The sequence below is a fragment of the Ornithodoros turicata genome, chromosome 4 (assembly GCF_037126465.1).
Source record: "Ornithodoros turicata isolate Travis chromosome 4, ASM3712646v1, whole genome shotgun sequence".
Lineage (NCBI taxonomy): Eukaryota > Metazoa > Arthropoda > Arachnida > Ixodida > Argasidae > Ornithodoros > Ornithodoros turicata.
The window spans coordinates 24,983,103-25,010,186 of NC_088204.1; the positions used below are offsets into that span (position 1 = coordinate 24,983,103).

Genomic DNA, 27,084 nt, shown 5'->3' on the forward strand with positions numbered 1-27,084 from the left:
CTCTTATGACTGGCTTTACCAAAGCAACTTATTAGCTGCTTCTTTGTTCCACCTCGGCTGCCACTGCGAGAATAATCTGTGTTTGATGGTAGCTCAGTAATCTTGAAACGGTATTTGCACTGTGCTCTCTGCAGCAGTTGAGGTTGTATCTCTCGCTACTCTGTCAGCTAGTTCGGCGGGATTACAAGAAGCAAAACCTATTTGTAGGTCATCCACATATAAGGAATACTGTATTGCACATGGTATCACATTGGCCACTGAGTTAATTTTAAGTGCAAAGAGTGTTACGCTCAAAACACTTCCTTGTGGCATTCCATTCTCTTGCATAAACACATCAGAAAGTGTATTTCCTAAACGGACTCTGAAGACGCGGTTACATATGAAATCTTCGATGCAGTAAAACATATTTCCTCCGATTCCACAGTCAACGATGTCTTGCAGGATCCCGTACCTCCATGTCGTGTCATACGCTTTCATGAGATCAAAGAAGACCGACAAGCAGAACTGGCTCTGTACATGAGCTGTTCGTATTTGCGTTTCTAGACGCACTAACTGGTCGACAGTGGACCGATGACGCCGAAATCCGCATTGAAAACTATCTATTTTGTTATCCCGTTCTAGAATGTATACTAAACGATTATTAAGGAGTCGCTCAAATGTTTTACAGAGACAACTCGTTAACGTAATAGAACGATAACTTTCTGCCTTGCTGCGGTCCTTTCCAGGTTTTAGAAATGGAACTACAATAGCAGTTTTCCAGTCGTGTGGTAATTTTCCTTTTTTCCATATTCGGTTGAAAAACTGCAATAACGACTGGAGAGAGTTACATGGCAGATTTTGTAACATGCAGTAACGTATACTATCTGGTCCGACTGCCGTGGCTTTGCAGCCCGATAACACTCGTCCCAGTTCATGTAAAGTGAAATCACTGTTGTAGTCGGTCCTCTGTTTAGGGACTTTAAGTTTCTTTCGTTCCTCTTGTTCTTTGTGTTTTAGAAATTCACGACTGTAAGCGGCAGAACTTGACACTCTGAAGAAATGTTCTCCCAATAGGTCGGCCTGTTCTTTAATGGATGTACTATTTGGGTCAGCTGCATTAAGAAGAGGAATTGTATATGTTCTATGTTCGCCATCCATTTTTCTTATTTTGTCCCAGACGACCTTTGTTGGGGTTTGACTGTTGATTTCTGTAACACACTTCTCCCAAGACTTCTTCCGCGCCTGTTTTCGTACGTATCGTGCTATCGCTCTCTTGAAAGCAATAAGATTTGTTGCCGTAGGATAACGTTTGAAAACATTCCATGCCTTATTCTGAGCTCGCCAGGTTTCGAGACATTCTTCGTACCACCATGTCTTTGGACGTCTGTCTAGTCGTCCACTAGAACGGGGGATGGATTCTGACGCTGCATCAAGAATTATGGTTGTAATATTCGCATTTTCCTCATCAATTGACAACTCCTTGAGCCTTTCGTGATCGCTTTCAGCGAGAGTTTTATACCTTTCCCAATCTGCAAGCTGGAACTTCCATCTACGTGGACGAACATTATGAGCTGAGGATGGAACACTAGTCTCCAGGAGAATGGGAAAATGATCACTTCTGTACGGGTTTTGGATTGAAGTCCAGGTAAAGTCCCCAGATAGAACTGGTGATGCAAGAGATAAGTCAATACATGAATATTTCCTGTGTGTCATGCTATAATATGTAGGTTCACCTTCATTCAAGATACTCATATTCGTGATGTCTAACACTTGTTCTATCAATCTTCCACGCGTATCCGTTTTGTCACTGTCCCATAGTATATTATGAGCGTTGAGATCTCCAAGAATAAGAAAAGGGGTTGGCAACTGCCTGACTAGGTCTAGAAAGTCGTTGAGTGTAGGACGGCTGTTTGGAGAGACATAAAGAGACACAACAGTAGTCAAGCGTTTTCACTGTGCTCTTACAGCGACAGCCTCCAACTGGGTGTTAAGATTTATTTCCTTTACGATAACGCCTGCGTTAGCGATGATGGCAACACCACCACCCGTGTTGCCTGAACGATCCTTTCGATATACTGTATAATGCTTGAAAAGTTTAGTGTGTGTACTATTTAACATAGTTTCTTGTAAGCAAAACAGATATGGCCTATACTTATCGAGTAAGCCACAGATGTCGTCATAATTCTGAGTTGTGCCACGGCAATTCCATTGGAGCACAGCAACTGCCATTAAAAGGACTACCAGAGAAAGACTGGACATAATAGCCATACCTTGAATGCAGTTATGTCGTGCCATCCCTTGAGGGGGCAGTAATGCGCTGTTTTTCTTTTCTCTCTTTGTTGATTATTTGTTGTGGCTCTTTTGGTGGCAAGGATAACTCAGTACTGCGCTGTGTGCCGGAAGTACCTGTATCCATCACCTCCTCCTCCGATGCAAGAGACACACGATCAGAACTCTGCTTCGATCCATGTGAGGCCGCGGATTCATTCCGCGATGTGGGAGTGGCAGGTGTCCCACTCAGCTCCCTTTGAGGAGATTGTGGGACAAACTGACCCGGGCGTGCGGCCGCTCCCTCACGCACTGCCTGGGCGTAACACACTGTTTTAAAAAACGATACCCGCTTTCTGGCTTCTGCGAAAGATATGTTCTCTTGTACTTTTAGTGTGATGATCTGTTTTTCTTGTTTCCAGTGAGGGCATGAACGAGAGCAGGCAGGATGTTCTCCTTTACAGTTAATGCAGTGTGTGTTATGGTTCGTACAACTTTCACTGGCGTGATCTGCTTGGCCGCACTTAGCGCACGTCAGCTTCCCGCGACACACTTGTGAACCATGGCCAAAACGTTGGCAGTGAAAGCATCTTCGAGGGTTAGGTTTATAGGGACGTACCCTACAGACCATATAACCGGCCGTTACTGTTTCAGGTAGCGTCGTAGTGTCGAAAGTAAGAATGAGATGTTTGGTGGGGATTTCATTTCCCTCTCGGCGGATTACGATTCTCCGTACGGACGTTACGTTTTGATCCTGGAAGCCCTCACAAATGTCTTGTTCTGATATTTTTAATAGTTCTTGGACTGAAATGACACCTTTCGTGCTGTTTAGGGATCTGTGCGGTGAAACGGTGACTGGAGTGTTGTTAATTCCCGTTATTTTCAAGAGGTTTGTGCTTTGTATTACATCGTTAACTTCAACAAGTAAGTCCCCAGAAGCCATTTTCTTTGCCTTGTACTTTGGTCCTAACACATTAGTGAGTACTTTACCTACGACAAACGGGGATATTTCCCCCCACGGTTTTTTCGGTACTTTCAGAGTGGATGATGAGGAACTTTGGAAAAGAATTTGCTTGTTTCCGTTGCGATGGGAAAAATTCGTCGGTGCGTCCTCTCTTCAGAGGCCGATCATGAGTAGCATGCTTTTTGGGTCCCATACAAGTAGGTTTGTTTCGGCGGTGGTGCCGGCCGCCCACCACGGAGCCCAACAAGGGAATGTTATCGGCACATTGAACGTTAGCCGTACACTTCCGCTATAACACTATGCATGACAACCAAGGTAGATTACCTGCACAGGGTTAACCCTTGCTGCCTGTGAGAATGGTCAAAGGAAGGAAAGGATAATAGGATAGATGAGAGACAGCTGACAGGACAGAGACAGACTAGAGAGGGGGACAGGAAAAGGCAACTGGCTGATTCCCTCTGGTTGGGTCAGACCAGAGGCACCGTCTGCAAGAAGCTGGAGCCAAAGTGGAGTGTTGCCTCCACTGAGGGGCCGCAACGGTCCAAAACCTCAGCATTGGCTCAGCCACCAGGATCTACTTTTCCTCGGTTACGGCTAAGCCACGCACAGCCGTCACGTGGGTGGCTCCAAACCACTTGTGCTCGGGTCCGCGGTGTCGCAACCCATCAAACGCCTGCGACAGCAGACGCCCCTGCGGGGGCGAGACAACTGTGCAAACATACGTCTGCGCGCAGGCGTTTTCTGTGATGTACCTTAATAGGTCAAAGTTACGCTCACAACTAACACCTCAAAACGACACCTCAAAAACGAACACCTCAACGCAGCCCATAAGATTACAGCTGCGCAATGAATTTCGCACGATGTTGCCAAGTTTCCTCATCACACAGCAAATAAAAAGGGTTGCTGACCCTGCTATTGAGCAACGCTAAGTAACTCACATATATATATATATATATATACACGTTTTATGTCATCTATATCAAGAACAGGCTAGCCCAAATCCGTGGAAATGGCTCCTTCATGGCTCAATGCTTCCATGGCTCAATGCGGCCCGCGGACACGAATGAGTGCGGCACCCCTGCTGCTATAGTGGCAGAAGTGTACGAAGTTGGGGTAGTTGGTGTCTAGACATATTGTTGAATGCAGAGTGTCGAATAAAGACTTCCGTTAGTTGTCAGTAAGCAGCCGTGGCGCCAACCTCTTGTCTTCACTGTGTTGCTCATTGCTGCATTCAACAGTATGCCAGTGGCAACACGGTTGTGCTAGTCAAAGGACATATGCCATTATAGGCTGTGTAAAAAGTAAAGGGCCAGGAAATAATCTTGCTTTCATGACGTGTGTTCTGCCGTTGAGACTGTGACACAACGTGTTGTGCGTTTGCCGGAGGGACATCTTTCAATTAGAATGTCCGTCCAATTGTATCCGGAATGGAGGTCCGCTGTCCCTCGCAGCAGAGCTCCGCTAATGTCATATTGCGACGCTCTCTTATCGCACGATATAACTCAAGCACTGATGCTGCAGTTGCCGACGGCGTCGTCGTCGCAGATTATTTCATTCTCCTTCTGCAGTGGTGTGTAGGAGTGGCTTGATATACGGGCGCAGTACCTAATGGAAAATAAAGCGTTGTGAGTGTCGTGGAGGACGCTTAGCTTACGTATAACAGGGCCACTTTGCACTTGGCAGAGGCACTTGCAACAGGGATCAGAAATCGTGTCATACACCAGGGGCGGTTCTGGGGGGGGGGGGGGGGGGCAAAAACAGCATTACGTTATACAGTGGTTTTCCCGCTCTTCCCTCACCAATTACGCGCATCGACAAAGAAAGTGTCCCCTCCCCTAAAATGAGGGTCTGGAACCGACCCTTGTCACACGATTCGCATGTTTCACTGATCGATTCAGATGGGATTCGCATGTTTTACTGGTTGATCCAGATGGGATTGGCATGTTTCACTGGTCGATTCCGATCGGATTCGCGTGTTTCACTGGTCGACTCGGATGGCTTTCGCATGTTTCACTGCAGAGATCCAGACTGGATTCGCATGTTTCACTGGTCGATTCGGATGGGATTCGCATGTCTCTCTCTCGAGATTCAGAACGTATTCGCGTGTTTCACTGTCGAGGTTCAGATTAGATTCGCATGTTTGACTGGTCGACTCGTGTTGGATTCGCATGTTTCACTGGTCGATTCGGATTGGATTCGCATGTTTCGGGTCGAATCGGATTGGATTCGCATTAGAGATGGGACGAATCCAGAATTTTTTAAATCCGAATCCGAATCCAAGGAAGGTTCTGCGAATCCACGAATCTTACGAATCTCGAATCCTTTTTATGAATAGAGTTTAAAACGCCAAGAAAAAAAAAACCTATACCGAAAAGTGTTTTGAAATAGAATATGATACATTTGTTTAATGAAAAACAAATTAAATAATAGTTCAGTTTCGGGAGAAAATATACCCATATAGTTCTTCTCAAACGTAATCTATTTAACACACTGTTCATCGACTACAAGAAGCGAACTATAAATTCGCGAGTCTGAATTATTTATCATAAAACTAAGCAACAATCGAAAGCAAAACCATATTACTTTTAAACTTGTAATGTAACAGTTCCTACCTGAACTCTTTCTGTCCAGAGCAATGTAAACAAAAAAACAAGAAAACACCCTTCGGCCAATGAGGCTTTCGAGGACTCCGGAGTCGCCAGTTTGAAAAAGAAACAAAACAAACGTGGTTGGTGGATTCGAAAAATTCGATTCGCCGTTTTGGGAGCTGGGATTCGTGGATTCGAGGATTTGGTTGGCACATCGATGATTCGCATGTTTTACTGGTCAAATGGGATTGGATTCGCAGGTTTTACTGGTCGATTCGGTTTGGATTCGCATGTTTCACTGGTCGAATCGGATCGGATTCGCATGTTTCACTGGTCGAATCGGATCGGATTCGCATGTTTCACTGGTCGAATCGGATCGGATTCGCATGTTTCACTGGTCGAATCGGATCAGATTCGCATGTTTCACTGGTCGAATCGGATCAGATTCGCATGTTTCACTGCTCGAATCGGATCGGATTCGCATGTTTCACTGGTCGTTTGAGATTGCAGAGTACGACGGTCTTCCTCTACACGAGTGCCGATCGGTGACGATGGAATCTTTTCGATCATGGTGGAATCTTCTGGAGGGCCTGATGGCGTGGCCGCTATTCAGGCGGGATCGGCGGAACTGATGATGCGCTGGCGCGCGTGATCGTATGCGCGTCGTGGTCACCCACAGCCGCCACACTCCTCCCCCCTTCAGACGCGGAGCGGTAGTTGCGGTTGAGGACTGCGTCGATACCTTGAGGTGGCGGTGGCAAGCGGTGACGACACGTTGATGAGACAGCTGGATACTGATTCCTTGTGGTTGCTGCGTCTGCGGTAGTGGCGTGGTGGTGAGGGCAAGTGCTGCGTTGGCCGAGCAAATTCCAGGGTGAGAGCTTGAGCAGCACGGGCTCCAGGGCGGTGTGGGCGACTGTACAGCGACCCGTACAGGGGCAGTACGCTTGGACTGTTGTTGCCAATGAGGTACAGAGGAGTTGCAGAGAGAAGTAATATCCAAAGGTAGCTTTGGTGCCGGTGGTGTGCATCGGTGTCGGAGCTGCGATGTCCGCAGGGGAAGATGGGTGCTGACGGTGTGCGCCAGTGGAACGGGAGGTGAGGGTGCCATGTTGGATGGAGGTGGTGTAGTCCGAGGCGCCGACTAGGGTGACGTGGCTCCGGCTGCCGCGACTACAGAGACCAGTAGGCGCGCGCAAAGCTCTAGTGCCGCGGCCGGACTGATCTGTGAGAGATGCCGGGGAGGACCATCGTGAAGCAGGTGGAGGCTGGGAGCATGACTCATGGTGGTCTACCCTGGGGGTCCCCGGTGGAACGTTGCCCTTGGATGAAAGATCGCCGGCATGAGGCAGTGTTGACGCTTAGATGGTGGTGTTTGCAAGTGTCGACAGGTGTGAAATGCGTGGTCTTGGGAAGTGTGAAAGCGTCGCTGCCTAGTGATTCTGGCGGTCCGCAGACGGTCTTGAAATTTCGGATGGTAGAAGGGTCGAATTGCCGTACATGGTGTCTTTCGTTCAGGCTTCCGCTACACGTGTCCCGATCGGTGACGATTGAATCTTCTGGAGGGTCTGATGTCGTGGCCGCTGTCCAGGCGTGCATCGATGGAACTACTACTTCGATCTCAGATGCTCGCCGTTATCCACAAGGGAAGATTGCCCAAGGCTAAGCATAATGGTTACAAATAACAACTGATGATGCGCTGGCGCGCGGGTTTGAGACGTATGTCGGCACAGTTCCCTTAGAAGTCGGCCCAGGACGTCAGTCTTGACGTTGCCCACTCCTGTGAGACCGACAACGGCGAGCCCTTTTATCAGCACCGCCGGCGCGTGATCGTATTGCGCGTCGTCGTCGTCCACGGCCGCCACAAGATCAACTCGCTCCGCGTCTGGCGAACGCCAACTATAGATACAGAAGAGCCTGCGTAATGCCTCCCCTCACTCCAACGCAAGTAGATATATTTAGTCAGGCAATCGTCGCAGGAGACCAAGATGTCAGCCAATCGCCGAAGACGATTTCGAAACAGCAGGTTTTCGTGGCTAGCAGCTACAGATGGTGGCTCGTCTCCATAGCTATGGCCGCTGAAAGCACGGTCGTGATTGGTGTGTCACGTACGTCACACTTAATTGTTGCGTCACGTACGTCGCCCAAGCCAGGTGCTGTTGGTGTTGGTCGGGTGCGCATCCTTCTTGCTCTACCAGAACTCACCCGGGTTGACCAGAGAGTTCAGGGTAGCTACTCGTTGCGTTCCAGAATCAACCCGATTACGTCACGCCGTCACGACCCGCGTTTCAGAAACGAGTCGCCTACCCGAGGATGGCGACTCCGGATCGACTGGCGCTACTCTCTGTCAGATTAGGGTACCTAAGAGTATAGTGACGTCAGAGCTGTCGTCCGCTTTTGCTGCTGCTCGTCTCGGTTACAATATGGTGGACGCCCGGAAATCCCAGTGCAGATTTTGTGACCTCATGTTTTCTCCAGAGCAGCATGCGCAGAACCATATACAACACACATCAGCGCGTTGCATGTGAATGCCGAAAGCTGCTTCAATGCATGTTAGACCTAGCTACGGACCAGAACCAGCGCTACCGTTTCTCGGAAGGCGCGGTAACTACCCTTAATTCATGGCGTGAATGCTTTACGAACTCACGCAAGGTGACCCCACACCGAAGTCGACACCGTCACAGCAAAACGGAGCAGCGGCCAGAGGTTCTGATGTCCGGAGGCTCAAATGTCAGTGTCGTCCGCTGTCGCCACAGTCGAGGATCGTACTCGCGCTGGCCCCTTGCGTAATCAACTCGAGGATCGCATACCCTCTTGGTCACGTGACCAACTCCTACTCGAGAGCTTGTTTTGGAACGCATATTCGGGAGAACTCGAACGAACAGGTAAGACGGGACCAGGTAAGTATGGCAACAAGGTCGATTTGCAGTTCTAGAGCTGTAGAGCATCTGGCGTACTATAGTTCCAGTGCCTCGGGTAACTGGTTACATACTCACACGAGCAGCACGACAGAGCATAGGCAAATGGCTGCAGCTATGAGGTACACCAACCCCGGGAAGAAGTCCAGGGACCACTGAAAGACCTTGGTGAAGATCACCTCACCAACGATGGGGAGGATGGCTTCACAGGACGCCAGGAATGAAAAGATCTTCCCTGCATTATCCAAGGACACATACTTCAATAATAAAACGGCAAACAACATCAGGGCAAGGCTTTTCTTGCTGAGCTCATGGTTACTGGGATGCCGCAAAGTCGAGTCTTTCGGATAAATCCGAATTGCTTTCAAATTTAAGGAGTACATTTTTGGCATTTGTTCAGATAAATCCGAAAGTCCGCAATCCAATAGTTATGAAACGTATTATGAACGTCCGGAAGTCGGAACGTCTTACGTTCATGGCGCTGATGTCGACCGATATCAGTGATGTTAACGTGAGGAGCTGGGAGTAAGGTCGCATGTGACTTGCGGTCAATGAATAGATAAATAATGAGAAAAAAGTAATCAAGCAGTACGTTTAATGATAACTGATGTAACTTTTTTTCTTTTTTCTGAACAACGCAAGCAGGTGACCTGAACCGCGCGCGCGAAGCCTATGTTCCACGCTGCTTTCAAAAATCATCCGCCCTTGGAAAGAGCGAATTGGAGGATGAAGGAAAGGATGAAGGAAAGGATGAAGGAAAGGATGAAGGAAAGGATGAAGGAAAGGATGAAGGAAAGGATGAAGGAAAGGATAAAGGAAAGGATAAAGGAAAGGATAAAGGAAAGGATAAAGGAAAGGATAAAGGAAAGGATAAAGGAAAGGATAAAGGAAAGGATAAAGGAAAGGATAAAGGAAAGGATAAAGGAAAGGATAAAGGAAAGATGAAGGAAAGATGAAGGAAAGATGAAGGAAAGATGAGGGAAAGATGAGGGAAAGTCGTGACATAGCCTACTTTCAGTATACTTTTTGAGTAACTTGTATCCTTGTTTCGAGTACTTCTTTAGATGGTAGGCAGGTAATCGAACACGAAAATGGCTGATAAGCCAAACCATTATCAACAAATGGGATAAGGGGCAGACTGGCGGTTTGTGTGTCTATTCGATGTACTGTGAATAAGAATATTTTTAGAATTTGTTACTGTATAGAATCTTTTAGAAATCTCAATTATTCGTTCACGACTAAGAAATACATTATTCAATCTATGAGGTGAACAGAGAAGATACGTTTTATGATTTAGTTAGTCTTGAACATATAAGGGAGCAAAGTAACTGTATAAGTATCGAGTACTTCTTCGGCTTGTACTTCGGTTTGTATATACTTTTGGACCCACTTATCTGTAGCTGTAACTCAGATACTTTATAACTAACGTTAACAACTTTGGGTAGTGCACGTATAACGGTGCCACAGGTTGAGTTTGGCCGATGTAAATTTCGTTATAAGGCCTCACCAACTTCATCTTCTGCCAACAGCTTGGAGAGATGCGTGCGTATGCCCACGTGACCCACGAAAGATGGAATACCAACAACGTATTCTGAAAGAGAAGACAAGGTGGAGAATGATACGAACTTATTAATAACAGCACGGATGTCAAGAAGTAATGGAATGCGAGCAATATGTGACACACGTGTTGTCAAGTGTCCGGGTTAGCGTCCAGAATGGAATGCAAAATCAACATCCTATAACCGAACATCCGAAACCATATTCTTCGCGGTAACGTATCGTTCCACTGAAGTTTGGTGGATCTTTATTTTTTACTTTTTTATCGTTTACAGATTTTTTTTTGTAAAAAAAAAACGTTGAGAGCAGCACAGACGTCGTCTTTGCAGTTGAGTTATACGGCTAGGCGGGCATCCTGTCGAAGGGAGTATGTACAGCTCCGTCCAAACTTAACTTGAACACGGCGCCGGCCTGCGGAGCAAGAGGGACGACACCCTGGCGGCTCTAACTGGAATTATCGGGATAGAGCGTTGAGGGCTGTCCTACTCGCATCACGGAGGTGGCCATCTGAGAAGTGGTGCTCCGCTTCGAATGGGCAATGATAAGAGACGCAAAGCTTCAGCTTGTTTGTAGTGATTACGAGACCTTGTGCCACCTGATATCACTGACCGCTGTGAAGCATCAGTTGCCTCAAAACTACCGTTTCCTTGCTATTAACTGCGCGGGAGAAGCTCTGTGCGTTCAAGGGCTAAAAGATAATTTCACTCTCATAACAAACCCGAGTTATTTTGAAGCAGCATGGAAGTGGTGATGGACAGTGAATATGTGAATAATGCGAGCGAGCAACCACATTGTGATGTCGCATGGAAAATTCCATTCTTACGACGTTCTACAAGGTGTTCTTCACCGTAAATTATTTCGACGCATAGCAAGCTGTTCATTCTCATTGTTGTTCGAAGAAATAAAGGCTAGAAGGGAAGGAAAATAAAGGGTAGCACTCATAAAAGCGCCGACTATTCCACATTATTTAACATGTTTAACTTCTTCGTTAGCACACTGCGACACAAGGAGAATCACTGGGAGAATGGAACAAGCTCGTCAACTGGCTGGCTATCGCGAACATATGATACAACGTTGCGCGGAATGCAGTGCTCTAAGCAACGATTTTTTCCAGCGTAATGCATTTACGTGTATTATTATTACATTGCTTTCATTCTATTGCTTAATTCCAATCATTGTGACGCCACTACAGCAATATGACGCATACCAATGACATGGCTGCTAACGGCGCGGACAATCACTGATCAGATGGCGAAGATTTCAATCGCCCGCAGCAATTTCCAGAACAGACTGGAACGATGCGCAGATAACAAATATCCACGCAAACGTCAGCGCCCGTTCGAAGCGGAGCACCAGTTCTCAGACGGGCACCACCGTGATGCGAGTAGGACAGCCCTCAACGCTCTCTCCCGATAATTCCAGTTAGAGCCGCTAGGGTGTCGTCCCTCTTGCTCCGCAGGCCGGCGCCGTGTTCAAGTTAGGTTTGGACGGAGCTGTACCTACAAGTAACTACAAGATGACTGATTACCTAAAATTTCGTAATTCATTAACTTTTTAATTAGGGAATTTCGGGCAAAAGCGAGGTAGCATACTGGGGACAAACCTCATTTATTATATATTTTAAAAACCGCGAAACAAGCGCGTGCTGTGCAACGTCCGAAACCAAAACCACGTGCCTCAGGAGCCCATGACCTTCCCCGTCGGAGGCTTATTTGGGCCACAAAGTGGTTGATCTGGCCAGCAGATCAGCACCTACTCCAATCATTTCCATCCCTACAAACCACGTGGCCCTCTGGTGTGGAATTGAGCACTGTGCTCCCTGCGATCCGAATCGGTGAGGTTTCGACTCATTTGCGTACCAGAATTCCGCGATAGATATTCCAACGCACGTGCACGTTACAGGATTTTTTTTAATGGAATGACTTTCAACGAGGATTGCCCGAAAGTACCTAATTCAATATTTAATTAATAATTGACATTTAAGTAGTTAGTCGTCCTCTTCGAGAGGATGTCCGCTAGGACGTTTCGCCTGTGACTGCACTATGGCTACCGGAAGACCGAGAGCACTTGTATGAGCAGCACACTTGGGGACGGGCGACTTCTTCTAATGGGACGACTATTATTGGTATGATAACAGATTTTCGTCATCGTTACCATAGTGAAAACATAGTCTCGCACCCGTTGCCTGTTTCTCTCGTGGTTGCGTGTGACACGAAATGAGCAACTTCCTCTTCCTCATCAAAGGGGGGTACCCTCTCCACTACGACAGTTTCGTGAATCGTGCTTACGACCAGAGGTGAGCACCCTCACGAGGGCGTGCGAGGGCGAGGGTTTCCTCACCCTCACCTCACAATATTTGAGGTGAGGAGAGGGCCAATTATTCTGGTGATGTTTGAGGTGAGGTGAGGAAAATTTTCAAAAAAATTTTAGGTGAGGTGAGGAAAACTATGGGAAAATGTTTTGAGGTGAGGCGAGGAAAAATTTATGAACGCTCACTTTATGAAAACTTTTCCCGCGCGTACATGGGATATCTTTCCTTCTTTCTGCAGCTTCTGTCTCTCATCTGGGCGGGGACTGCCCTCCTCTCCCGCCGCTGATCTGACGCCCGACTTTGCGCGTACTCGCATACCCGCAATTGAACCTCAATTTCCGCGCAACTTTTATCGGTATAACAATCGTTCCACGAAGCGTTTTCTGTGATTGACTAGGCCAAGTCTTCCAGCAAGCCGGAAAAAAAAAGAACGGTACATTGACTAAGCAATTTAATGAGTTCAATTTCGAAAATGTATTTCAATGGCAAATTGATGAAACTATTTGTATTTGGTGACAAACTAAATGTCCAGAAGAAAGTTGTTTACCCCATATTTTTCCGTTAAGCCGTTTTCTTATAATGGTCAAATGACACGTTTAATTCGTGCCGTACCCTGTATGCACTCACGCTTGAGATATATCCATTTGCATTGGTAGTCACTCAAAGCCAACGCGCATCGAATACACAATCTTCACATCGAATACGCAAATAGCTTTAAAAAATTGAGGTGAGGTGAGGTGAGGAAAATGTCGAAACAAATTGAGGTGAGGTGAGGAAAATTTTTCTCCCAGAAAATTGAGGTGAGGGCGAGGCTAGTGAGGACAAATGCCCACCTCTGCTTACGACGCCGTCGTACGCACGTCGCAGGCGGCGACGTCTTGGCGCATCTTAGCGTTACTTACGATCGCGCTTGTGAATCCGACCCCAGGTCCTTCTAGGCTAACCAATCCCGAATACTCACACGAAATCATGGTTGAAATGTTGATTTATGGGTGCCAAACATCTCCGTCGAAACCCCTTCACGCTGCGCTCCCACGTCACGGCGTTATGGCGCTTTGAATATGATGAGGTCCTCTCACTTTTAGCTCCCCTCCTCCATCTCGGTATTACGTATCGAGCGCGCAACGGAAGTGCGAGCTTCCCGTCTTCATGAAACGCTGGTACGCGGCGCGGCGAAGTGCTCGTAACGCCAGCGGAAATGAGCGAAGTGCTAAGACGTAGAGCAACCGGTCAAAGCGTCACGTCCCGCCTGCTGCCCCGCCCCGCATGGAGCTGCTCCGCACCGCTTGGCGCCACGGTTAGCGGGGGCCTCGAAGATGGGAGATTTTTAAAGCTCGGTAGCCTAAAAAAATAATAGGATTTGGGAGGTGGGACTTCGTATAAGAGGTGCGCAGCGTGAAGCGTACAGACCCTGTCAGAGACAAAGGTCTATCCGTGTGGTTTCTCAATCCCTTTAACACATATCGAACAAGTAACCCAATAAACAAGTGGCAGAGAACGTTCAAAGTCGCCCTTGGAATGGAGGAAGGATAATAGGATCTACATAGATGGCCTATTTAAGGTGCGCGGTAGGTTTACCTACATCGGGGCCGGCGTCTACTTTTTGGTCCTGGGGGGCACACGCCAAGATTTGCGCCCCCCCCCCCCTCACGCCCGTACCACACAACTTCTTTGGCCGTGCGTTCCGTGGGTGACCCCTAAACACATGACGCCCCGAACGAAACACGACACAACGGAATGAATGAAAAGCGTACCATACGGCATCCAACCTTTGATAGGAGGCTCGTCAAAAAGTAACCTTAATATTTTTTTTTATTTGCGGAAAATGTAGCAGAGAGATAGAAGGCTTGTGATCACTTTTCAACATCGTCCCCCCCCCCCCCCTCCCCATACGTTCAATGCACGTGCGGCACCGCCTCACCAGCGCTCCAATGGCAGAACAAACAAAAAAAAACATCTTGCGGTTGACTCTGTAGCCACTCATGCACCACCTGCTTTACTTCGTCGTCACTGGCAATTTTTTTTCCCGCCTAGCGCTTCTTTGAGTAGGCCAAATAGATGATAGTCGCTGGGCGCAAGGTCCGCCGAATATGCGAGATGGGGAAGACACTCCAGACGAAGGTCCTTAATTTTTTCCACGGTCGCACGAGCTGTGTGCGGTCGCGCATTGTCATGCTGTAGCAGCAAGCCAGAACTGAGTAAGCCACGGCGTTTAGATTTTATCGCGGGCTTCAACTCTTTCTGGGTAAGCTTACTGTATGACTGGCTGTTGACAGTGGCTCCCTTGGGCATGTTGCGCTCCACGACTGGATCTTTTGCATCCCAGAAAACAGTCAGCCTTACCTTGCCGGCCGACAGAAGCGAACGAAACTTCTTGGTTTCAGTGAAATGGAATGCCGCCACTCCTTGCTTGCCCTCTTGGTTTCCGGCTGGAAATAGCTAGCGCACCCAACATTCGTCGCCATTGACAATACGTTGCAAGAAGTCGTCGCTCTGAGCTTCATAGCGCTGTGACAGCCTCCTGACAGGCGTCCATGCGACGTCCCTTGAGTTCCGGAATCAAGTGCTTTGGTACACATCGGGCTGATACCTTGTGGTAATGTAGAACGTCGTGAACAACGTGGTGACTGATGTTCAAGTTTCCAGCCACCTGGTCGATTGTTACTCTGCGGTTGTCCCGTATGACAGCTTCCACTGCAACGATAATGTCAGGCGTTGTGGCATCGGTCGGCCGCCAGGAGCGGCCGCGGTGCATCAGCCACAGAAGTCACGCCAGATTTAAACCTCCTGCGCCCCTCGTACACTTGCTGCAGCGACAAACAAGTATCCCCATACTGGGATACCATCCTCTGATGAATATCGTTCGATTTTCACCTTCACTCGTCCTTCACTCGTTGAAGAAAAAACGAACGGCTGAACGCTGCTCCTGGCTGGTGCACACGTGCAAGGGGGCAGCCATCTTTGATATGGTCTGATGACGCCACGCTTCCCGTCATGACAACTTTCTGTCTCTCACTGTTTCGTTTCGCCGTGGGAAAGAGCCTGTGTGAAGCAAAAGTCGCGCACTGCGCAATTTCGATTTTTTATCGTGATTTTAGGGTTACGTTTTGACTGAGCCTCGTATTCTATTCTGTTGAAAGGACAGGCTTGTACACAATGCGTTAATATGCCTTAATATATATGCCTTGCAAAGACCATACTTGTGACCGTCGAACAATGCAACAGAGCTTCACAGACGACAGACGATGTCATCGGTTTGGGGGACGCCAAACACCGTGAGCTCCCAGCCATCCGGCAGTCATTTTTACGCCCCCTCGGAGGACGTCTTGGGAGGAGTCTACGGGGGGGGGGGGATTGCACCCCCTCCCGTAGACGCCGCCTCTGACCAAGATGAGTGTTATTTAGAGAGCTGAATATTAGGCTGATTCGCACAATAAGAAAATGTCTGGTAGGGTAACATAGGACCAGACTTGTACAAAATACTGCGCAAAAGTATTTAAAATACGATACTAAATACTCTACGGAAACAGTATTTAAAATACAGTACAAAATACTCAAAACTTAAAGTAATTTGAGTAGAGTACTAAATACTCTAAGAAGTATTTAAGATACTATTTAAAGTACTTTAGTACATATTAGCAGTAAGTGAAACGCATATTCTGAACGTGGCCTTACAAATGAAAGGAATAAACTTCATCAGCCATGCATATCTTTCATTTGCAACGTCTTGGTGTCAAGTAATGTTTGGTGAACTTTGGTGAACCCAAGTAAACTTTGTTGATATGTTCTGATCCAAAACTTCGTAATCCCTCCTGTATGTCGGTTCGGGTCTTTCAACCTCTGACACGTGTTTATTGCTTTGATGACCAAGGAAATAAATACCGGGATTATCTTGTACCTAATCCCCTTGTGATTCACCTGGCAATATGAATAGGAACGGTTTTCTGACGAAGCTGGCTATTGAGAAGCAAGGCCAGGCTTGGGACCAGCCTATTGTACAAGAGGAAAAATGACAGATTCGCGAATTCCCGAAAAAAAGAAAACGAAGAAAAATGGGGTTAAATCCCAGTGAGCTGAAAATCTCGGCATGGCGGGAAGCGTGCTGGATATGGCTTGACGAGGAAGGAAAGTATTTTGAGTACTGAGTAGCCGAATAAAGTATTTTACCGAAAAAAGTATTTTAAATACATTAAAAATACTTGTCGCAAAAAGGTATTGAGTACCAAAATACCGGAAAAAGTATTTAAAATACTGTATTTTGAGTACGTACTCAAGATACGTACAAGTCTGCATAGGACCAAGACAATATGAGGTATATATAGCAACATGAGCTTCCTGTGTCTTATCTAATGTGACCGTGGCTGAAGTGCTTGGCACTGCTCAAGAGAGCCCAAAACAGCAGTTCGTCCGTGCTGGTAAGATAGGGTATAATGGGCGGTAAATAGGGCTCCATGAGCCCAGGACGAGCAATGCAATACTCACGGAGGTAGTAGAGCCACTCCGTGTACGCCAGACCACATACGACAAGTTGACCAACTGCAAAGGACACTCCGGTGGCTGCCATCCACAAATCAGATACCTTCAATACCCGTGAGAAAAGGAGTACGATGGGCGCATAGAAGATGTAGGTGACGCCTGACGAGATAGAGCTGACGGCCGTGTACTCTTGCACGCTCCAGGAGTACATCTTCCGCACATAATAGTAGGACACGCTCATGGCTGCGAATAAATGAGACAAGTTAGTCAAGAGATGCTAGCAATAGAACTGGGACAGTTTCCTATTGATAAAACATCATTCTGTTACTTGTCGCGTGGTGTGCAGCCCCGAGGAAGGGAGACCTCGGAAGAAAATCGGTTGCAGGCTTCTGTTACTATTATGGTTACTGACATGTTTCGAACGCAGTTACGGAATATCTCGTCTGAAAACGGCGCAAACGTCACGAAAATGGTTTTTGAAATGCGAGGAGCGGTCACCCGGAGCCGCCACTGGAAGGATGTGTTGCAAGCAACACTGGGAGGACGTCCGGTGACATAAATACGCCATCTTTGTAACTACCCCCAAGCGAGTGCTTTCTGCAAAACCGCCACCTTGACCTGGTCGCACTGATAGAAACAGTCATTTTGAGGTCACGTGACTTTGTTTGCATGTCGTTTTGTCGCTAACGATATATATTTCTGTCGTCATAAAGCCAAGAGATGAATATAATGTACGTATTTTGCCAGCGTAAACTATGCCATACTTCTTCCGCAACATGGTAGCTCATTTTTCCTTAGTTTAAGTATATCGCATCGGCTCAGTGAGTCTTAACACGCAGTCGGCAGGCATCACATATCTTTGGAAGTCGTCAGCAGTACTATGCCTTATGTGCAGAACTGCGAGATTACAATATGCGAGATTACAATGTGCGAGATTATCGGATAAAAATACGTCCAAAACGTCGCGCAGAAACGACAACCGCATTGTTTATAAACTGTTTGCCAGCAAACAAACCAATTTCTCACCCCGCGTGCATTTCCTATGGCCTATACCGTCCGCAAACCGCCTTTTTTTTACTCTGTCTGCTTCACATTCACATCACCACGTATAGGTGGCGCTGCCTGGAGACGAAGCAAAACCAGAACCTATGGAACAACCAGATGGACTAGATGCAGGGTTTCGAGGCAGCGCCACCTATACGTGGTGATGTGAACGAGAAGCAGACAGATGAAAAAATGGTGGTGTGTGGGCGGTATAGGCCATAGGAAATACATGGGGTGAGAATCTGCTTTGCTTCTAACTTTTGTCTACAAAGTGATAGCATTTGAAAAAAAAATGTGGTTGAAGCTTGAGACGAATGACTATGAGTCTGTAAAGTTTGAAGCGCTAGAAACGTCATCTATTTTTACGACGTTATCAAAATGTGTAACCTTTGCTAAATTCACCCTGTAGATTGTAGATAAGGCTGCGAAGCAAGGCTCGTCATGCGCGGTGAGCACCTGTGCAACACGGAGGTTGCTGTTAGCGTATACACCTGTGACTCTGAAGAAACTTCGTCGCACTTCTCAGAGTCTGACGGAAAGGATACAGGTTCGTAATGGCCCGAACCCTTGAAGGAACCCGAGCCCCTCCACCTGTCACAGACCGACCCACGCAAATCATGCAGATCCGAGGAGAACATAATATATGGGGAAGAGGGGACCAGTGTGACGATCGCAAAAGTTCTTGCAGTTCATGGCGTCACTAGCGTCACTAGCGTCACTAGCACACTAGCTTGCATAGTTTTCAAAGTTTTCAAAATACTTCCAATCTTCGTGACACCACCTCATTGGCTCATTGGTCATGACAGCCTGTACATGTAATCGTATTGTGCAGGTCCAAGTCAGCTACTTTCTTTCCTTTCTTTTTTCATCCGTACTTTGCAGTGTGCACAGATCTGTGTGTGTGTTGTCGCACACAGGATCGGGGGGGGGGGGGAAGTGAGTTTTCGTATCGAGCCCCCCACCCTTACGTTGGAGGTCTGGCTACGCCACTGTTTCCGGCGCACGTCACAAGAACCTCAGGTGATCGGAATTACCTCCGCAGTCCTATACCCTGCAGCTCGTGCAGCCACAGCCGGTGCTAGGGGTGTGCGGGGCCTGAGGCAAAGGCACATCGCGGGGCCTGTTTCACACGATTAAGTGCATACTTGATATTTTTTTAAAAAAAAGTAATCCCTGGTTGGGGGCTTCGTGCGCGGGGCTTACTCAAGCTCGGGGCCTAAGGCGGTCACTCACCCCCTCCATATCGCCGGGCCTTATTCACATTGTCGTTACCCCGTAACAGGCGTTAAATCCGTCACTTAGGCAGTGATTTGCCACGAGCTCTTGCGCGGGCCTACCAAAACGCCTACGGAAGTTCTGTAAAGTGCAATATAACCACAATGTTTCAGAATACCATCAACTTGGTGTGATCACACACACATAAGTCAGGTTGTAAATACTCTTCGCACTAATTAATTTCGAACGCTTTTAGGGACTGAAAGCTGGTGTACCTCAACGTTCGCAAAGGGCAAAGTTAGAGCCGGCCAGACATCAGGCGGCATATTCGCGGACAGACGTCACGTGATATTGAAGTACAACGTAACGCATTTGAGACAAGTTATTAATTGCCGCTAGACACTTTTTAAAAAAGAACAGCAACAACTCTTGGGAAGTTCGGTTTCAATTGTTAACTGTGGTAACTTACGAGTTCCGTGCCTTTTGCTGTGTGGCTAAGGCCTGGAGGTGCTGAGAACACAAGGAAACAAGGACAGCGGCTCTCCATATCTCTCTTGTTTCCTTGCATTCCCGTAATGTACATTTTACGTACACATCTTTTATCCTAGTCACAGCACACCAAATAACAGCTACAAAGGCGGAGCGAAGAGTGTTATGTGACGTGATCTTACCAGGATGCACTGGATATTATCTTTAATGTGCATGTTCTAAAGTGTCGCTGCTCAGAGCTACCACGTTGACATTGCAGTTGTAATGAGGTAGAGTATCGCCACTGGCGATGAAATTCCCCATTCATCATCTCGAGATAAATTGAAATCTGAATTCAGATATCGAGATAAAGTTGAACTGCTGTTGTTGCAGTGTTGCACTTACTTGCCATATCCATAACCATGAAGCAGAGTGATACAAAGAGCAGCCACAGCTGAGTCCTTCCCCTAGCTGGTCGAACTCGCAAACAAGCCCGAATACCATCGGTTAAATTTTGGACTTTGAACAGGCGTCGCAGCTTGGTCCATACACTGTCTTTTAGCTCCTTCGCTCGAACGGGCACATCAAACACCACCAGAGCCCAAAGTTCGGCAATAAGGGACACACAGATTGAAACACGCAATATGACACGGATCCCGAAATGACCGTAGACTTGACCGCCAATCAGGTTTCCCAAAGGATACGCGGCCGCGAGTCCCAGATCCAGGAGGAAAAATTTGATACGTCTTTGACTTCCTTTAGTAGAAAGAGTGGCTTCACTGTACACTGCCATGAAGACAGAGATCATTCCTCCAAGTACGCCATCGGGAATCGCAGCCAAGAGGTCATAGTATAAAGGAAGCGGCATGCTGTAGGCCGTTACAAGAACGAGCGTCGTACTAACTACATAACCGATGTTGCTAATCAGGAGAGGAGTCTTGTACCCGTACCTGTCGCACCAGGGACCGATAACGATAGATATTGCCGCGGAAGGAGCTAAGGATATTACAGATCTCAGCATGCTGTAGTTGCTGGCGATTTTCTCGGCTTCATCTTTGATGGGCGGATACTGGTCCAGGTGGTCGCATATGGAAGAATTCCATTGCAGGTTATTGAGGCACGCCTTGTGGAGCAGGAGATCTTGTATAGACGTTGCCGTCAGGGAGCGGCTGAAGATGTACAGCACGAGGAAGACTTCTAGACGGGCCAGATAAATGGAATGAAATACTTTCGAAAACAGGCTCGAGTTGGGTACGTCTTGCGGAGCGTCCTCGGAAGTGACTACTGGGATTCTTTCTGGAACGTCCGGTTCCTCGACTTCAGTGTTCAAAGAAACACCCGCAGATGAGGACGCGAGCTGCTCAGTCGAGGTTGGATTGTTAGGAAGTGAGACTTCACGATCATCATGATCACTGTTCTCTCGTAATCTCTTCATGTCACTTTCAATGTCGGCAACACAACACCGTCATAGGTCGCTTGGAAGAATCGCAGATCCCCTGGTGAGCAGACTGAGACCTGTAGTGGGACAAGCATTCAATAAGATTATGTATGCTTGCAATTAAGATTATCTTCGATTATCCGGCAATTCAAATTATCGTTATGTGTAGTAGCTCTAGGTATGTGAAGTGCAAACAGGACCGCTAGGGGAGTAGGAGCAGGGGCATTGTATTAAGTCTAGCATTCGTCACCCGGCATACAGTAAATTGCTCTACGACAACTGTGCAATGGGTGGAACACGTGCAAATGCACCAAGATCGAAAGGCCTTGCAGTGTTTCCTTGTACTGCAGTTTTATTCTGCCGAGTATTTTCGGTCCACATCGTTGCCATGAACAATATAGTATCCATGAATATGGCTCGCAGCAGGAAAGCCCCGCGTTGAGCATGTGCCTCTGAGGCCCCGGGCTCCCGTAACCCTGACCGTCCTTCCGGAAGTTTGCTGCGTTTCCTTTTGACGTAGAACCACGTTTTTTTTTTTTTTTTTTTTTTTTGCGGTACGTACGAGGTGTCGTCAGCGAGGAGGCCGCATCACCGCCGCTTCAAAACAATTCAAGGTATCGCAATCGAGTGAGGTGGCGTTGTAATAGATAACAGTTGAAATTTTCATATTATAATGTACGGGTCACCGGCAATGGTGAAGGGCGTATTTTGCGCATTTGATAGCACGAATGTCGTCAGTCGCCCAACAATCGCCGCGTGTCGCAACAAGAGAAATGAGACACAAACTAATTTCGCACTGGAAAATTATACAGCAAGTACTGCGCCGAAGGGTGAATTTTCTGATAATGTCTGCATATATGAGACGAAAGAAACGCAATAAAAATCGAAGAAAACGTGTCCTACAGGGAAGAGCAGACAATAAGGAATGTAAAAAGATACCACTCACTGCTGCATAATGTTCTGGACTTTATAGACAAAGAACGAAAACAGCGACATTACATCACCACGACCATCGACGTTGGGAGTTACAGCTAGAAAACAAGTCGAAATGAATTCAATCATAATGGATGACGTGTCCGTAGATCTACGTCTCGGCTGGGACTGTATGTGTGTGTGCGGGGGGGGGGGGGGGGCTGCAGCCACCGCTATCTTTATTTTACGTAGCGTTATGGGGTATTCGCAGCCAGGAACTGGACAACAGATGCGATTGACGAATACTGACTTTTATTTCGCGTGCTGTCGCGCACTGCGAACGATCTTTGTGTGGCTTCGCCTGGTATACAGTCCGTATCGTCTTCAGCTGGAGGTCTGTGGACCGCACAACGGACAGGTGCGAACGGCACCATGCAAAGGGGTGAAGTTGGAGCGATGCGGGATGCTGTATATTGCCTGAGGACAATGTCGTCACCAATTTTCGCGGCACTCACGACGAAGAAGGAACGGTTCAAGTTCTCCTCGAAGCTTCTTCCGTCAGAATGGAATGGTACCGGTTACATGCATCCATATGGTTTATTCACTGACGTCACCTCGCCGCAGTCTCTCAAAGTTATGTTCCAGCCTTCGTTCGCTGCTATATGCTCTTTGGATGACTATTAACGTCAGAAACATGAAAATTGCTTGGATATATGCTACAAGTCACGCAGCACACTAACTTTGAAACACCAAATATACGGCGGCTACGATATGGGTAACGGCTTGGATGGGACCAACAGTATGGCGGCCGAATTGCACATCTGCATGCTAGCGACAGTGGCGGTCTCCTGCGCTTCACGGCGTGTGAATAAACCCTATGCGCTGACGTATGCGCTGACGCATCCAATATAGTCGAGGTCACCAAGTAGTATCCGTATACGTGAGTAGACCACCAGGAACAGCGAGACACCAGACGCCTGTCTCGATCACCGCACCTTCAGAAACACCTACCCATTTCTCGAAAGTATGCAACAGCTGTCTGGTGGTTCATGTGGGGTAAAAGACACTGGCATGAATAGGGTAAGGCGGTCTATGTTGAAGACAGTTGAACTATTTTGTTAATAGAAGTCAGAATAATCGCCTAAACTGTACCATATGTCGTTAAGTGAATCCCCAAACCTTTGAGAAATGATCCACAAATTACTCTGGTGCTGAACCAGATATTTATTTCATACGAGCCAAAATTGACAGGCTACTTTTTTTTATCAACTTACCCCACCCTATGGATAAGTTGAGGATATCAAAAAATTAATGCCGAGTTTCAATTTTGTCTTTTGTTTGGGCCAGCCGAAACGGCCAGCCACGAGTAATGCACATGGAAACACAGGGCAGTGACACAGCATCATAACGGCGAGGTCATATTTTATTAGCCGAGGAGCAGAAGCGAGCAAATTGGAAGACAATGCTCGCAAAAGTTACAGAAGGGACAAAAAAAAAAGGCCCCTCTTACCTCGACCACATCTGCAAAACAGTGTCTGACGTCTTTCTAAAAAGCCACGGCAGAACGTCAACATGTTACTTCAAAGCCCAGATAACCACTGTGCTCACCCTGGTGTCACAGACGAGAAACAATTATTGCTAAGAAAATACCACGCGAAAAACCCCCTCAACTTGCCACCGTCTTCAAGTAGCCCCACTTCACCCTATGTCATGAGTACCAATTGCGACTGCAGTACGACGCAACTGAATAAAACGTCGCCTGTCAAACCTGCAGCAGTCTGTAGCTCACCCTACAGTCCTGGTACAAATGCGACAGCTTGTCACCCAACAAACTCTTTTCCCATCGTAATATGCTCCTCTTTCCCTTAGGGGCTCAAGGCCACCCAGGAGGTCCTACACGTGTCGCAAGAACTACGGCAGCCGTCTGACTTCGATGTCTTCGGTCGTCAAGATTTAACGTAATTTTATGGATCAGGCATCCTGCTGCTTTGATACCAACTCATTTAGGAATGTTTTATTCAGTGCCCAAGAACGGCCCAGAGCCTTTGTGTTGGCGCACTATCTGAGGTAGATATACAGAAAAAGTATGTACAATACACAGCATAAAATTATGTAGATATAATACGAGGTAACGGAGCAACAGAAGGACAAGGTAACCTAAACGACAGCAAAACAGGTATGAGGCACAGCAAAAATAAAAATAAAAATTAAGAAGATAGGAACTTCATAGGAAGATCATGTCAGGAGAAATACAGTACAAAACAACATAGGTGACTCAAAAGAGCAAAACACGGGCACAGTGCAATACAATAATTGCTTGATGCCGTGAAGGGAATACACGTAATATTCGAAGACTATGTTATTATAACAAAAACTTCATTTTCAAAGGCTCAGTCTGGGTGAGAGTAGAGTCACTGAGAGCGTAGCTTATTTAGTGACTCTAGGTGAGAGAATGTTGCAGAACAGGCGAGAAACTGAAGGAAGTGAGAAGGAAGGTTCATGGGAGGTTAATATGTACAGTAGCTGGGGTAGCCTCCGTTCACGTTATTTAATGTAAAAAAAAAGTCCTACCGACTGCCGGATGTGTACCAGCAGGTGGTTCTGCCGGCAGCGGAACAACAATGGATGGCAGATATGGCAAATACCTATGGTAATACCGCCATAAAATACCGAAGTGCCTTGCGCCTTCGCGGCATCAAATTGGCACAGAAATCCACTAGTCTTGCGAATCGCAAGAATTATCTATTTCAATCTAACCCAATCCACTTGCCACCCAAAATGGCGCCGCACATGTAGGATAAGGGGACAGATAGAGAGGGACATTCTGATCGATAATGCCCCGTATGTTTTTAATTTCGTGTTAGCGCCGCGAAGCAACTGTGGCAATGTGCGGCGCACACATGTGGTCAGATGGAGAGAGGACAGCTGGAAGGAAGTGAGGCACAGGGGGTTTAGTATGCGTACGTCCTGGGACGACTTCAGGGGGACTACGCCGACATTCGTCTGGGAAGTCTTCGGAAAACCCAGGGAAAATCTCAGACAGCACAGCCAGTGGTAGGATTCGAACCCACCACCTCCCAGTCTTCAGCACGGCCTTGGCTACCACCAATGAGCGGGACGCCTTAACCCGCTCGGCCATGCCGCTGGCCCCCGTATTTCAAGACGTCGTTGGTCAGACAGCTTAAAAACTGTGGGTGAAGCTTCAGGTATAGGTAGAGGCAGGCTCCCTTTTAATTTTCGGCTCTGGTCCGCGTCAACTTCATCTCCATCTTTGTCCGAATCTTGTACGACAGCCGTTCCGGAAAGCCGTGATCTTTTCTAGTTTTTTTTTTCTTTTTTTCTTTTTGTTAACGCCTCGAACCAAATGTGGCTATGAACAGCGTATAGTCGTGGACAGATGGAAAGATGACAGCAGGGACGAGAAGAGGACGGGGTTTAGTATACGTCTTGGGCCGACTTCAAAGGATACTGAGCCGATACTAGCCAGGAAAGTCTGCCGGAAAACCCATGGAAATCCTCAGACAGCACAGACGGAGGTACGGAGGTATTCAATCTGACACCCTCCCGGTCTACTGGACAGCCTATAAGAGTAACGACCAACGAGAGGGTGCTTTTTTGAAGGTGTTCGTCTGCTTAGAGTCCTCATCGGCGATTATGGAATGTCCCGGAGAGCTGGATATGCTGGGGAGCTTCTCAGCTCGTGGCTTCAACTCCAGGACGCAGCAGATAGAACTACAGCTCGTGCCATAGAGCGCGGTAGTAGTGGCGCGTCGTCGTCCTTCACTGGCCGCCATACTGACTGCCACTGCCGTGACTGACGTTTTTGGGTACTGCAGTGACCCAAATTATGGGCCGCACTGATCTCTAAATTAAAAAAAAAAATGACACGCCGTGTCCGCTATCCTGCGTTACCAGGAACCCCGTGGCACCAGACCTGGAGGTTTCTCATAGATGCGCTTTCATGCGAGGTACGCGACGCTTTCCATTCCATGCATCACACAGCCTCGCTTTCACGCCTGCTTTCACGCCGACCTTACGCCGACTTAACGGTGCACCGCGCTGTGGCGTCTTCTCGGATTAGAGCGGACGTCAAAAAGCTAAGGAAACCGTTTCGCGTGCGTTGTCGGTGAGCGAAACGTGCAGTTGTGCAGCATGCCGTTGTGAACGACTTTTGGGCTCAGAGAGCACTGAATGTAGCGCTAATAAAATATCAGTGCATGATCGTTTTTGGCTAACGTTCATGCGCTGAGATCCGAAGACGTCCGGCGTCGCGGCGAGGGAAACCGTGTGTGTGTGCGTGGGGGTGTTTATATTTTTATGGGCCGCGGGGCGGCGAGGTTTTGGAACGGTACATACCGGTTGGACGAATGCAGTGCTCTTGCAAGCATGCTGCAGTCTTGCGCTCGTCATTTTATGTGTTACAAGTTATCCTGCAAGTTTCTACACTCTTAAAACAGAACTTCACCGCATAGCACGCTCCTAGCCAACCGACATCCCAAATGACATCGTTGTTTCCCCTGATTTGTTGAAAGTGGGAGGCGTACACCTATTCTAGCTGTGACACGTGTGCAGTCATGATTGTCACAAAAATGGCGTTCGCCTCCCGTTTTCAAGAAATCAGGGGAGAGAATGATGTCACCCGGGATGATGGTTTGCTAGGATGATGGTTTGCTAGGAGAGTGCTATGCTCTCAAGTTTTGTTTTAAGGGTGTACCAGGTATTCGCAATTTCTTTCCTCCGTTCTATCAAAAAATCCCCGACAAAATCGTAGAAATCATTAAAATTGGTTATTTTGACGACTATAGAAGCACCGACGATGCTACCCACCCATCATCCTGAAATAAAGTTGTTGTTGTTGTTGTTGACGATGCTCGCACTTCTTACACGTTCCACTCCTCTGCGAAACGCTTCGATCGGGAAGAAAATGCATCACTCACCCCAGCTAG

General features: G+C 47.5%; 1 protein-coding gene across 3 annotated transcripts in view; it reads right to left on the reverse strand.

Annotated features, from left to right (window-relative positions):
* Nucleotides 1-4,158: 4,158 nt before the first annotated feature.
* The window catches only part of LOC135391338 (uncharacterized), a 40,361-nt gene continuing 17,435 nt past the window's right edge, over nucleotides 4,159-27,084 (reverse strand). For all 3 annotated transcript variants that reach the window (XM_064621582.1, XM_064621581.1, XM_064621583.1), the window contains exons 2-6: nucleotides 20,194-21,303; nucleotides 17,068-17,304; nucleotides 10,225-10,308; nucleotides 8,796-8,952; nucleotides 4,159-4,816 (exon numbers count right to left, since the gene is read on the reverse strand). In XM_064621582.1, coding sequence (XP_064477652.1) covers nucleotides 4,714-4,816; nucleotides 8,796-8,952; nucleotides 10,225-10,308; nucleotides 17,068-17,304; nucleotides 20,194-21,223 — 1,611 coding nt within the window. In that variant the 5' untranslated portion in view covers nucleotides 21,224-21,303 and the 3' untranslated portion in view covers nucleotides 4,159-4,713. The remainder of the gene's footprint in view (nucleotides 4,817-8,795; nucleotides 8,953-10,224; nucleotides 10,309-17,067; nucleotides 17,305-20,193; nucleotides 21,304-27,084) is intronic.